Raw genomic sequence first — 14,844 nt, 5'->3', positions numbered from 1 at the left:
ATCAATATTAAGCAAATTCCAGGTGATATTCATGATCCTTTTACTCAATTTTATGTTATAATAATAATATCTATGGCATTCTTTCCAGTCTATTTGAATCTGGTATAAATCTTAATGATCAAATTAGAGCCTATATAACATATATAAATGTGTATCCCCCTTATTATATCTGCAAAGCATGAAAACTATCATCAACATACATAGTAAATTCTTCAAAGTATCATTATAATCGAAGAACGGACCGATTAATACTTTAAGTCAACATAATTAAACATAGGGAAAAACTGGGAAAAAAAAAGATCCAAAATATAAGGTCTTGGTCATATAAATTTCAGCACATCACAGTATTAAACCATAGAATCACATAATCACTTCATAAGAGAGTAGATATTAAACACTAAACATAACATACTAAAGCAAATATCAGATTAAGTCGATTACGAAACAAACATTTATAAGACTGTAGATTTAGAAAACAACACTAAGTTGACATCATCACACAATTCCGGGAGCACACCGAATGATATTAGCTAGAACAAACTCAGGAGAAATTGGAAGTGTAAAAACGACTTTATCACCATGCTTCAATCGAGCATCCTTTGCAAAGCCATACCAACCTCGACCAATACGTCTGGTACAACGGCCAGGAGGATAACTCGTGGTAACAGCACACAAGTAAAGCTGTTCAGTTTCTTGATTAACCAAAACAACACTATTTTGATCTGGTGGAAAACACTTATCGGCAATATGCTTCGGAATATGCTTCAAAACAAATATAGATTTAATGTTAATACACTTGAAAAAGTACCCAAACAATATATAATTATGGTCTATGAATTAATAGCTAAAAAACTAACCAAAACATTTCTTCCTGCAGCCATAGATTTAGTAATTTTCACCTCCCAATGAAAATATTCTTGGTTAATGTCCACATCAGGGTGTTCAATATTAAGAGGGACATCATCAAGACCGTTATAGCCAAACACAACACCATCTTCCCGTAATAAAAGTTGAGGCAAAACATTGGGCTCAAACGAAGCAGTATCAACAAAAGCAGATTGAAGAACACAATTAGGAACAACGCTTCTAAGACTTTGTTGATCTTCTGGAAACAGTAAACCAAGGTATTTGACCTCCTCACCGAGATCATCAACAACCTTCATTTGAAACTCATTATCAATTATTTGATAACTAAGTATAACTTTCTGGGGTTTTGAAAAACCACAGTACATAGCAATAACACTCCCATCGTACAGACAACCTCCATCACCATCATTACCGATATAAACCTTAAAATAGTTATTATAATCATCTCTTATAAATCCTACACCCTCACTCAACAATCTAGTTTTTTCCACCATCCAGAATTCATTGGGGAGAGGAATTTTCGGCTACAACAAAAATAAACTTTATTAAATTTCCCACCACAACCAAGAAAATATAGTAAATAAGCAGAACTCTTGGAATAAATCATACCTCATATGGCGAGATTATAGTTTCCATTTCAAAATGAGGATTTGTTCCCATTGATTGGTAAACACTGAAGTAAATCAAAATGAAACCAAATATAAAAATGCATAGTAAAAGTATAATCACAAAAGGGTGATATTTGTTTGCAAAAACAGAGTTATATAAGACAGTATAACAAAAATGGATTTAAGAAACACACCTTTTCAAACTCTCAGCAATATCTGGAAAAAGGTAGGAGAAAGGGAAATTCATGGTGAGGATAAATGAAGTGTGGAAAGTGAATCACACAAGTAAAAGATGTAGATAAGACATATATATATATATATACTCATATAAACTAATAAAAAAATTTAAAAGCAGAGAGTCGTGGGTCTCAAGAAGGAAAAAGACTAATTATAATTGAATTTTTTTAAAAAACTATAGCTAAACCACATAAATAAATAGCAGTAATTTTTAATTTTTTTTTGATATTACAACGATTTAACTAAATAAAGATATAAAGGTGAAAAACAGCTCATACAAATTAAAATAATGTAACTTTGTATGAACTCATCTAAGATATATTTCAGACTGAAATTCTGACACAGAAGAGAGAGTGTCACGTCGGAAAGAAAATACTAATCTTACTTAAAGGAACGAAGTAGGAAAATAAAAACTTGGTTAGATAAATCAAAATCTCTGGAACCTGACGACGTTGATATTTTTTCAGCAAAATACGGTGAGACAAAAGCAGATAAATGTGACATTCTTTCACTGACAGGATTTGTAGTTAATCTATTATATAATTCAATTGAAACTATTATCATATGGAATTATATATATATATATATATATATATATATATATATATATATATATATATATATATATATATATATATATATAATAAAATCTTAATATAAATACTTTTAATACTGCTTTTAAAGTTAAATTTATTATTTTATATAATTAAAATTATTTCATATTCTTAAACATATAACACTTACAAAAAGTAAAATAAATAAGGATTTACTAATTATTAAAAAATAAAATAAAACATGAATGGTTGAATGTATTACAGTAAAACTGAATTTCAATCAAATTCCTGTTGTATTAAAAATCAAATTATACAGCTAAATACATAATAGAAATGCTATATTCTTTGAAAAACTTCCGGATAAACAACATTAATCGTAGAGGTACACGATTCACCAATATCATTTAACATTAAAACTTTAAGACCAGACCTAGTTTTAACCCGAGATAAAGCTACATACAACTGTCCATGAGAGAAAACCGATCTAGGCAAATAAAGACCAACGGCCGACAAAGTTTGTCCTTGACTTTTGTTAATAGTCATTGCAAAACAAACACAAAGAGGGAATTGAAGTCTCTCGAAAGATATCGATACATTAGCACCAGACGGAATCAAACTCATTCGAGGAATATAAACTTTCTCTGTTAAACCAGATTTATCCACAAATTTGGCCCCAATAACATGTATACCCAATTCAACAACTATCAAGCGAGTTCCATTGCATAAACCGGAAGCAACATCAATATTACGAAGCAGCATTACAGGAACCCCAATTTTAAGTTTCAAACTGTGATTCGGTAGCCCAGAACATTTGATATCATTCAAAAATTCAGGAGTGATCCAACGATGATCAATTCCTAATTCTTGATCACATTTAATAACTGTATCACAACTCAAATATTCTTTATAATCACTTGGAATTAATGACATCACATGGTCATTCACCTTTTCTACTATTTCCAATGTAGGACACAATATTGCACGATCTTGAAAGAAGTTGAGATTGGATAATTCTTTCAACAAATTTGGATAAATTATATCAACTATATCAGAAACATGATTAGTAGAATTTTTCACACAAATATCATCAGGTATATCTATCAACGCCTCCCCATCTTCAGATTGACCCAATTTCCCATCACCAACATTAAGAACCCATTTTGCAAAATCCTTAACCAAATTATTCTCGGTAGTATCCAACGAAAATTGCAAACGCATATTTTGCGTCAATCTCAAAACTCTACATCGACGCCATAATAAAGATGAATTAATGCATGCATGAACAACCTCCCCACGACCACCTTTAGGAATAACAGGTAAAATTTGTCTAAAATCTCCCCCAAAAACAATTGTCTTTCCCCCGAAAGGTTTATCAGATGCACCAACAACAGTTTCTTTCATAATATCCCGCAAAGTCCTTTCAAAAGCTTCAATCCCCCAACGATGAATCATCGGGGCTTCATCCCATATAATTAAACTTGCCGCAATTAAAAGTTCAGATTTATCCGTTTTCTTCTCAATGCTGCAACAGGATTCTTCGTTTAAAACCAATGGTAACCCAAATTGAGAATGTGCGGTTCGTCCACCAGGGAGTAAAAGAGCAGCAATACCACTTGAAGCAACATTAAGGACAATTTTGCTTTCTGATCTAAATCGAAATGATAGCGTGTTCCAAAGGTAAGTTTTTCCAGTACCTCCGTAACCATCAATAAAGAACATGACGCCAAGATTATTGTTAACTGAATTAACAATTTCTTCGTATGCCGACAATTGTTCAGTATTTAGAGAGGCAAAACAATTCCGATGCAATATCAACATCTCTTCCGAATCATAAGATAACTCATTAGCTAATAAAATATTGTTAAATGGAACATGATCGGGCAAATCCAATTTAGGCATGCACGAAAAATTTTCAAGCAGCTTTCCATTTTGACGTAGATTTTTGTCAATCTCATACAAACAAAGTTGTTTTAAATCATCATTAGATATCAACAACTCTGCAACAATATATATTAACTCCATTAGAAATTCAAGTCAAATACACAAAAATGTAAAAAAAAAAAAAAAACTAACCTTCATTGTTTAACAGGCGACGCCTACTATGCAAAATGCCATCAGCCAAGATTTCCCAAGATTGATCCCACACATATCTTGGATCACTCAACGATCCACCCAATAGGTATTTAGTAAACAACTCACGGATAGCTCTTCCGGAACCTAAAACAGAAACCTCACGAATAGCATCAATAAACTCACGATCATCAGACAATAAATGCATAGCAGCACAGGCTTCACGATTTGAATCATATGTAACTCCATTAACAGTTCTAATATCCTCATAACTGGTACAACCAACTTGACGACTCAACAATAACCTTAAATAATATAATTCCTGAGAACTATGAGGAACAGAAGTCAACCTTCCAACCGAAACACCTCGTTGACGGGGATGCCAAGAACACTTTGTAGAATCATAAGTAAACATGCTTGGGTATTGAATGTAACTTAATGATCGGCCAAAAGGATATTTTTTATTAGCCTCCATCCAAGCAAGAAACATTGTATTCTTTTGTTGATTCTTGCGCAAAACATTCTTCAATTTCGAATTATCATTAAAAGTTACACGCTGTTCACGAAAAAGGTGGAAAGATAATCTTTGAACTGAAGGCCATCTATTGTGAATATCAAAAGAAAAAATTCTCCAAATTGATTCAGAAGGAGACAAATATCTACAATCATAAAATTGTTGTATCTCATCCACACAATCCTCCCCACCGGACTGTAGCGTTGCAGTAACCCTATCAACACCTTTGGTTATATATTTGAATAAATACTTGATGCAATTAGACTTATTGCATATTTCAATATTTACATGTGCCTGATACTTCATAATTAATTTTGGATTATAAGGAACAACACTTCGATTATCTAACTCAACTTCCTTTTTAAATACTGTAACACCTGTATCTCTTCTTCTATATATAGGATATCCACTTTCATCAAATCTTGTACATGAGATAAACTTTTTTGGATAAAACTTTGAACATCGACGATTTTTAATGCACGGAGAATTTCTATGGCCATTGCCACATGGACCATGTATCATGAAATTGGAAACTGTGGCGAAAAGCTTTGGAAATCTTACTGGGTCAGGTAACTCAGCACAAATGACAGAATCAATGGCTGAAGCAGAGTTGAGTTTGTCCCGATAATCGAGCCAAAGTAATATATGTGCATGTGGCAAACCCCGTTTTTGAAACTCAATGGTATAAACACCTAAAAAAAATTAGATTTTCAATTTACATATACATTTTTAACAACATATAAACCATCCAAAAATAATCAAGTGACTTAACTTTGAAATAAAAAATTGAATAAAGAAAGATAATAAGGATAAGAAAACAAAAAACATGACTCACTTACTTGCAATAACACGTCCGAAGAAATCACCTTTTTTAAAGTCATTCATCATTTCATCAAGCTTAAGTTTAAATACTCGACAACAAATATCAGGTCTAAAACATGCATACGTGCCACTTCTTAACAAATGACGTTGAATTTCAACCCATCTTGGATTACACGTTACTGTTAAGAATAAATCTGGATATCCATACCTCTTGCACAATGCCATCGCATCTTGACAATTATTAAACATATACCGTCTACCTCCAGTAAAAGAAGATGGCAAAACAATTCGTGCACCTATCGAAGATGCATCAATATCACCACGATCAACAGCTTCTTCAATCCCAGATAAAAAACCAGATCGAATAGTACTTTGATTCTCTCTATAAAAAGACAACCTTTGAGCCTCAAGCATTGAATACGAATCTACGACGAATTGCTGAAATAGTCGTCTACCTTTTAAAATAACTGAATCTTCAATTATCCTTTCTTGTAACCTAAACGCCAGAAATTCCCTCAAAGAAACACGAATGCGTTTGTTAACACTTGTGGAAGTTGAAATTTGGTTGCGTTCAATATGTTCATTAAATTGATCTTCCCCATAAGGAAATAACAACGGATACTGAAGTGGTAAGTACTTTGGATGAGTTTCATGTATACGCTTAAGATATCCATCTTTCTCATTAACAATGATATCCCTTCCAATTTCAGATGTATCAAAATCACCAACAATTAATGCTGCAATTTCATCAACTTCAGGTACATTATACGTTCGAGAATCAGAAATTCTATTTCTAAACAAACGTAACTTGACTGAAACATTTTGATTTATACATCGATAGTCACGAACCAATCGAAAACACTTGACCAAATTATTATGAGAATCCATCGAATGTAATAATTCTCTTACTAAACTCTCATCAATAGCACTTTCTGGATCATCAGGGCTGGAGAAAAAATGGGAAATTAACACTATACACATAAATCATTATAAAAAAAAACTAAATATTATTATAAATACTTCCAACATAAAAGATACAAAATTAATACCTGAAATGCGCCATTCTATTAGATATCTCATTTTGAGTATCGTATATATAGAGCTGAACAAATTTTGGAGGATGACCTTCTGATGGTAAAAGATTGCCGATTCGGTGGTAATTTTGTCCAGAAATGACGAATTGGGGAGGACCACCACCTTTATTTCTTTCGTATTCAATTTTACCACCCAACGATGTAAAAGCAAACATGTTATTATACATTCTTAAATTCAAGAGGAAATTACTGCTTCGAGGATCAGTGCCATTAAACAACAATCTAAGAATAGCCGGTGGTTCAATCATATACGGCAACGTAACATCACCTTTCTGACAACACAAAGAAACTGCGGGAATACTATTAAATACATTTTTTTCAGCTCTCTCGTTATACCAAATAAGTGCTCCACAATTTTGACAACCAATCGTCATGTCTCCCAAATCCAAATATTCTACAAAAATTAAAATAAAATAAATAAAAATTACATAATAATATATCTAAGATAAAGTTAACACGAATAATGAAAGAGTAATTAATAATATTTTACGTTGATATTCACTTTCACGAAACATTTCGAAATTGTCCACAGGAATCGCGTTAGGTAATTGTCCAGATAGATGATTATAACAAATATCATTGGCAGCTACATTTAAAAACAAAAACTGATTATATTCAATAACATTAACATTGTTATAGTACAAATTTTTGTTACAAAGAATCAACACAAGATTTTATCAATATGATCTTACTCACGCGAAACACGGCGTAAACATGATGAAGAGCCAATGATAGTTTCAACAAAATTGGTTGACTTACTCTTTGAAACTGGAAAATGAATCCAATAGAAGTCTATTAATAAGAATTACTACACAAAAATAATAAATAAATCAAAGGAAAATACAAAAATAAATGATTTTCTTTAGCATTAATGGTCATTTAAGCCATGAAATATATTTAGGCAAACTTCAAACAAAACACGGAAAAATCCTACGTCCTCTACGAACAACTCGAACATTCGGACACACAGCTGAAAATTTCCGTTTGGATTTCAATTTGTTAACTCTGTCGAGCCTCCTTTGCTTTGATAATAATGCAGGATACAACCCCTCTTCCATATAAAAAAATACTTAAAATATATTAAGTTAAAGATTTTTGTAGTTATAGTCTTATAATATAAATAAGAAAGAACTTCTATTATACTCTTATACAAACCCAACAATATAGTATTATAATATAGTATTACAAAGTGTGCTGACACTCTGTTCCACAAAAATCTAGACGCAGCCTAAAATACAGACACAGTCTGCAGGTGCTGCAAAATTTGAAGATAGAAAAAGCAGACATCATATCCATCAGAATCAGAAATCAGAAAGTCAGGCTAATACCCTACAAAGAAGATATAGGGCACAGTTCACTACAAATAGGCAATAATTAAAACATTAAAAAAATAACAAATAATAACACAACCAAAAGCATCTCAACAAATACCGAAAAATACCTCAACAAATTATATATTAATTAAACATTGATTAGATGCCATAAGAGTAATGGAAAAATATGAAAGACACATATAAACCACAATTAATAATTGTTATATAAAAGTTTTTTATTAAAATAATAAGTTTTATTTATAATTAAATTTAAAATTGTAATTAATAGTAGAATAATAGCACGAAAACAAAATAAATAAATATATCAAACACATATCCATAATTTGCCTTGAATTACAAAAACCTAATTGGCTTTCAAAATAAAGAACAATAAGGCACTAACTGGTAAAAAACATATGGATGAAACCTATCTAATATTCCATCCAGAAACAATGAAAAATACAACTTCTCCAACATTAGAATGCTAACAAAAACAACAATGATATAGTTTTTAAATCCTAAAAACAACACATTTATATAGACATAAGTAGATACCCAAACATAATTCTTTTCAAATGCCACGGGATTTCTTTAATGGAACACCTTCAAGAATATGGCACAAATTTCTTTTGGCCACAATTGGTTCCCCAGCAGTTAATCGACAGTCGGATCGAGCAAAACCTTGTAAAACAGGAACAACGGATGGACCTTGGCAGCAACCCAAATTAGATGTACCAATAATATCAAAACCAACTGGAACAATCTCAGAGAATGAAGGCTTGAAAATGCACTACAAAAAAAATAAAAGAAAACAAATTTAATAATATATAAATCTGCATGTATATACAAAGGCAACTTGATTTAAATACAAAAGGAAATTTTTCAAAACTCACACAAACCTTGGTTGGAGTGTATGAGCTGCCTTTTGATAAGAAACTTTGAATGATGGTTAGATCCGAAGTCATCTCAACAACTTCAAAGACATCAGGCAATAAAATATTTGGACCATGTGTTTTGCGCACAACATAAAGATAATTCTTCCCCAGAAAATTGCTATAGGAGTTGTAGGAGTCTTTCTTATTCAAACCCTATTATAAAATCAACAGAATTTGGAATTTTAAAAAATATTAATAATAATAATCCTAATTAAAAATATAATATCTGTAAACTAACCATTTTGTTTCCTCTAGTAGAAACACATCCAGTAATTAACTCATCAAAAGCAGTAAAAATAGCCTTTCCAGTAGAATCACCAACAACAAATTCAACTTTCCGCCTATTAGGACAACATAAAATTAAACATAAAACCCCCAAAAAAAAAAATTTATACTCAAACGAAAACCAAAGAAATAAATCATTACTTCGGAGAAACCCGGAATGAGGTACGGTGACATTCAGTGCAGTAGAAAGATGAATTGTATTTAATTAGATTTCTTTGACAATCACATACGGCATAAAACCAATCATCATAGTTTGTAATTTCAACCATTTCGGCAAAGGTAACAAACAATCCATAAACTGGGGATTTAACCAAATCATATAAGGTTTTCACCGGATAACATTGATCAAAAAGACGATAATTTTTCTCAATCATCTTCATTTTAACTGCAATAGAGCGAATATAGCAGCGACTAAACTTCTTCTTAAATCTGTAGAGAATATAAATAAATTCGACGACATTAATAAACAAATAACACAATAATTTGAACATAATATTAAATGAAATACATAAAATCCTCATTACCCCATCTTAAAACTAATAAGTTCAGCAATATGAGGATCAACTAATACTCTTGTAACATCATCAACACTTTCAACAAACACATAACCTAACAACATTTTAAAATATAATAATATATCATCAGTATCACAAAAAATGAGCAAACACCAAATGCAAAATATAATGTTAAACAAATAGAGAAAACCTTTATCCATTTTCACTCTAGCAAATTGAAGCATAACAATAGGTAACCCCTCATAGCAGTTGTTGAAAAGACTTTGAAACTGAGTAACAGAGGAACCGCGAAGTTCACAATCAAACCTACCCCTGCGAAATACACTAATTAAAATTTACTATTTTTTGGTTTTTTATAAAATCTGGTAACAGCTAATAAAAAAAATTGTTTGTATATACCTGCGATCACTTAACTGTAATTTCACAACAGTCTTCATATTACCATTGAAATCAAGGAAAACTTCATAGTGCAACGCTGTCAACATTCCAATAACATCTAAAATAAGGGAAAAAAAAAACAAAATAAGAAACAATCAATATAAGGTAGAAAAATCAAAGTATATAAGGTAATAAATAAAAAGAATACTAATTAAGATTGACAAATTAAAAAATACTGTAAATACATACCAACATAATATCTATGTGAAATAGAAGAGGTTAAAACCTCAGACGACGATAAAAGAGATAATCCACTTCTTTTGATCAACAAACAATTAGAGAAGTATATTTCTGTCTTTTCATTGAAAGAAATGTTATATTCACTGAAGACACCAATCCCACAGTCTAAATTTCGAGAAACATTGAAGGAAGAAATAACATAAACATTGTATTCACGTAAAATTGGAGCAAATTTTTGAAGACAATGAGTAGGAACCGAAGCCTGTATCTGTTTACCCTATACAAAAAATTAAGAATGTTTAAAACTATTTATAACCCTCATCAGAAAACGAAAGAAACAAACAAATAATATGACCCAATATAAAAAGTAACATACTTCCTGGTCAAGCAAAATCAGTTCCATTGTATTAACCTTTCCATTAACTAAAACACTACCAACAGTCCAAATCCTAATAACTCTGGCTTCCACTCTCCAATTTACTCTCCCAGGTTTAAGTTCACTGAAATAGCTTAAAGGGATATTCATAGTAGCTATGTAACTTGGGATTGAATCTATAAATCTGAGAGTGAGATGTGACTCTGATATATAGAAAAAGAAATAAGCGTATATTATGCAACTAATATAATAAGTGAGACCCACACCTTGAAAGCTGTAATAGCTATATAACTATTGAATTAAAATATAAAATTATATGCAAAGACATAATTACTCTTGATATCATTAATTAGCATTTAATGCTCCACTGTATATTTGATGTGGTTATAGAAATTAAATATATAATTTATTATGTGGATAATATGCAACCTCACACAATCCTTTATTACTCCTTAGAATAACCAAAATAAGTAGTAACAATTTTCATGCAACAATGGACAACAACATTTGATCACATGCTATTCTCATGGAAAGACTATATAATAACCAATTGACTAAACATGTAACAAAATTTTAGTCAACAAAACTTCTTGGCATAAAAATAAAAATTCAATCAGACCTTTTTTTTTTCCCTTTTTTCTATCCCTCTCTAAAATAAGATCTTGTAATCCATTCATCTTTAGAAAACAAACAAAATTATAAAAAAAAATTACAGGCGAAACTCTATGCATAATTAACGTAATAATTTTATACTTACCAGCGATTAATAAAAAGAAACTCTATAATTTCTATAACACCCTAACCCATACTACCCTTAAAAGACGTAATTTTAAAAACTTTTCAACAAGTGTAAAGGCAGAGTGCCACGCGGTAATTAAAACACAAGCATACACACAGAGCATCATGAAATTCAACATGAAAAGCAACAGCAGATTCCAATCAAACCAAGCATGCATATATATACATATATATATACATAAGCCAAATTCATCCCTAAGGATGTCACTTATACAAGAACTAGCATAACAAAAGGTAACACCGGTATACGATGAAAGCCAAGCGAAAACCCCGACTCGATGTTACATTACCAGAGCATTTACTATTTACAAACTCTAGTCAAAAGCTAGTACTAAGAGGAGTAATCTATGCTAAGTCTCCTCACCAAAAGGTACTTCAACACCACGCTAGAACGGCAGTCTAAACGTCGGCACAATCCTCAGCCTGAATATCTGAACCCCCAAAGGTCCAGCAAATAACACAAAGCAGAGAGTTAGAAAAACATAATCGCATATCATACGAGCATAAGAAAAGCCTTACACTTTCGAGCTATCATACATATTCTAACTCACGCCAAAACATTGTACTAAACAATTATCAATTAATAAAGTTCAACACAATTCGACCAGATAATGTCGCATACCACTTATCAAATATATGCGCATTTACCCTAAGGTATCTAATGCCAATTAATTCACTGTCATGCCATCCCTAGACATAACTAAATGCATGTGGTACCAAGATGTCACACCAACGGTGGACCAAGAACAGTTTTATATCATGCTGGATATGTCGGAACTTACCGAACCATCTTATCTCCCTTGGATAAGCCAAAACAGTTTTATATCCTGTTGGATAGCAGCTCTGGACTCATGGATTCATCTAATCCGATCCTCGGCTTCATTATGGACACATAATCCATTTTCGTTATTGGAACCCAAGTTTCCAATGTTCACATACAATCATGAATGCATGATTACTTTTAAACACATCAAATACATGACGCTATCTAGCTCGAAGCTATTCATTCACTGATGCGGAAACACAATTCCGACATCTAACACATTAGAATAACACAATATCCTATCACTCAATTCATAATTATTCACATGATAATTATCTGCATACTCATTTTTATACACACAAGGTTTCATTTACACTTATGTCATAAAACATACATCATTCTCTTAACATTGCAAATTAATGTTAAAACATAAACATAGTCACTTGAACTACAAGTCATTGCATACGCGTGCGAATCATATAACGATTAACAATAAGCATTAACAACATCAACATGTATCAACAAACATGTAAGGATACTCTTAAACCATGTTACAAGTGCCTAGTTGCACTTAAAACAATTATCAAAAATTGCAGGTTCAGTACTGTTCGCTAAGCGAATCCATAGCGAACAGGTAGCGAACTCATTCGCTAAGCGAATCTCAATTCGCTGTAGCGAACCACATCAGAGGATTACAGGTACATGGCGAACAGGTAGCGAACTTGTAGCGAGCTTATTCGCTGTAGCGAACTCCTGTTCGCTCAGCGAACTACACCAGAAAGAAAATCTGTTCTTGAGTTATCTAAGGCGGTTTAACATTAAATCAACTCAAAAATTCATCCAAACATGTTATAAATTCATATAAACAGCCATTCCAAACATATATGGTATCAAGGAACATTAATCATCCCTTCCAAACATCCAAATACCTCTAATAATCAAAATCAAGCCAATTTCTTGAGTTTTAAGCAACTTTTATAAACTTTTTCAACATGATCCAAACACATACATATTTATCATGAAATCAAGTTAGTGATTAACACATACAAAGTAATGATGAAGAACATCACACTCACATACAAAAGCTTATCAAAAGTCTAAAAGAAATTGAGTGGGAGAGTTCGGGAACGGAGACATAGACAATCTCCCCTCTCCTTGCCACTCAAGAATCATGAATTCTAATCTCTTACCTTAAGCAAAGATGATGATCCAAGCCTTCTCTTGCTCAAGCTTTCTCTCTTGATCAAACCCTAGCTTAGCTCTATGGTTTTGCTCTTGCTCTACTCACTCAAACTCAAGGAAAATGAATTGTGAAACTATTCATAAGTTGGACTTGCTACTTATACTACTTCTCATGAGTCATGAACCAAGCCCAATTGGCTTAGGCCCATGCCTCTCACGCCCATAAGCCCAAAACAATGGTTTTCGCGTCTAATAACTTACGTTCGGCTAAATAATTATTCGTCGCTCACTAAAATAATAAAAGCCAATTAATAAATAAAATAACATTTAATAAAATATACGAATACGAAAAACGGGTCGTTACAATCCTACCCCCCTTAAAAGAATTTCGCCCTCGAAATTACCTAGAAACAGATCGGGATAAGAATCTCTCATCTTGCTTTCCAACTCCCACGTCGCATTCTCACCAGCCGGTCCTCCCCACACGACTTTCACGGATGCAATCTCTTTGTTTCTCAACCTTTTCACTTCTCTCCCTTCGATTCTCAAAGGCACAGTCTCGATGGTCAAGTCATCCCTCACTTGAACATCGTCCGATTCAATCACGTGTGTCGGATCAGACACATACTTGCGCAACTGTGATACATGGAAAACATCGTGCAAATTCGCCAATGATGGCGGCAATGCAATCCTATACGCAACTTTCCCAACTCGCTTCAAAATCTCAAACGGCCCAATAAACCTCGATGTCAACTTCCTTGACTTCAACGCACGTCCTACTCCAGTAGTCGGTTTAACTCGTAGGAATACATGATCCCCTTCTTGGAATTCAATGTCCTTCCTCCTCTTATCATGGTAACTCTTCTGTCGACTCTGAGACACTTTCATCTTCTCACGAATCATCCGAATCTTCTCTGTTGTTTCTTGTACAATCTCTGGTCCAAGAATTGCACCTTCTCCAGTTTCATACCAACACAGAGGTGTCCTACACCTTCTCCCATACAAAGCCTCAAACGGTGCCATTCCGATACTAGAATGGTAACTGTTGTTGTATGTAAACTCTACCAACGGCAAACAAGAATCCCAATTCACGTTTTGCTCCAAAACACAAGCCCTCAACAAATCCTCTAAGGATTGTATCGTCCTCTCCGACTGACCATCTGTCTGAGGATGATAAGCTGAACTCAACCTCAACTTCGTTCCTAAAGCTTCTTGCAAGCTTTCCCAAAATCTGGAAGTAAATCTCGGATCTCTATCCGAAATAATACTTGTTGGAATACCATGTAGCTTCAC

At 32.7% G+C, this 14,844-nt stretch overlaps 2 protein-coding genes across 2 annotated transcripts; both read right to left on the bottom strand.

Moving 5' to 3' along the window:
• Positions 1–321: 321 nt before the first annotated feature.
• Positions 322–1,752, bottom strand: LOC123908905. The gene is made up of 4 exons (XM_045959633.1): positions 1,670–1,752; positions 1,477–1,540; positions 858–1,391; positions 322–762 (listed from the first exon to the last, which is right to left on the bottom strand). Exons 1-4 carry the CDS (start codon positions 1,720–1,722, stop codon positions 496–498), a joined length of 918 nt encoding a protein of 305 aa, XP_045815589.1. The 5' UTR covers positions 1,723–1,752; the 3' UTR covers positions 322–495.
• Positions 1,753–2,602: 850 nt separating this feature from the next.
• Positions 2,603–7,824, bottom strand: LOC123905122. Its single transcript, XM_045954759.1, has 7 exons — positions 7,701–7,824; positions 7,463–7,534; positions 7,257–7,352; positions 6,722–7,160; positions 5,690–6,618; positions 4,340–5,542; positions 2,603–4,263 (listed from the first exon to the last, which is right to left on the bottom strand). Exons 1-7 carry the CDS (start codon positions 7,822–7,824, stop codon positions 2,603–2,605), a joined length of 4,524 nt encoding a protein of 1,507 aa, XP_045810715.1.
• Positions 7,825–14,844: the final 7,020 nt, after the last annotated feature.

This window comes from Trifolium pratense, linkage group LG2 (assembly GCF_020283565.1).
Source record: "Trifolium pratense cultivar HEN17-A07 linkage group LG2, ARS_RC_1.1, whole genome shotgun sequence".
Classification (NCBI taxonomy): Eukaryota; Viridiplantae; Streptophyta; class Magnoliopsida; order Fabales; family Fabaceae; genus Trifolium; species Trifolium pratense.
The sequence above is the reverse complement of the archived record's forward strand: the minus strand, read 5'-3'. Positions and strand labels throughout refer to the sequence as shown.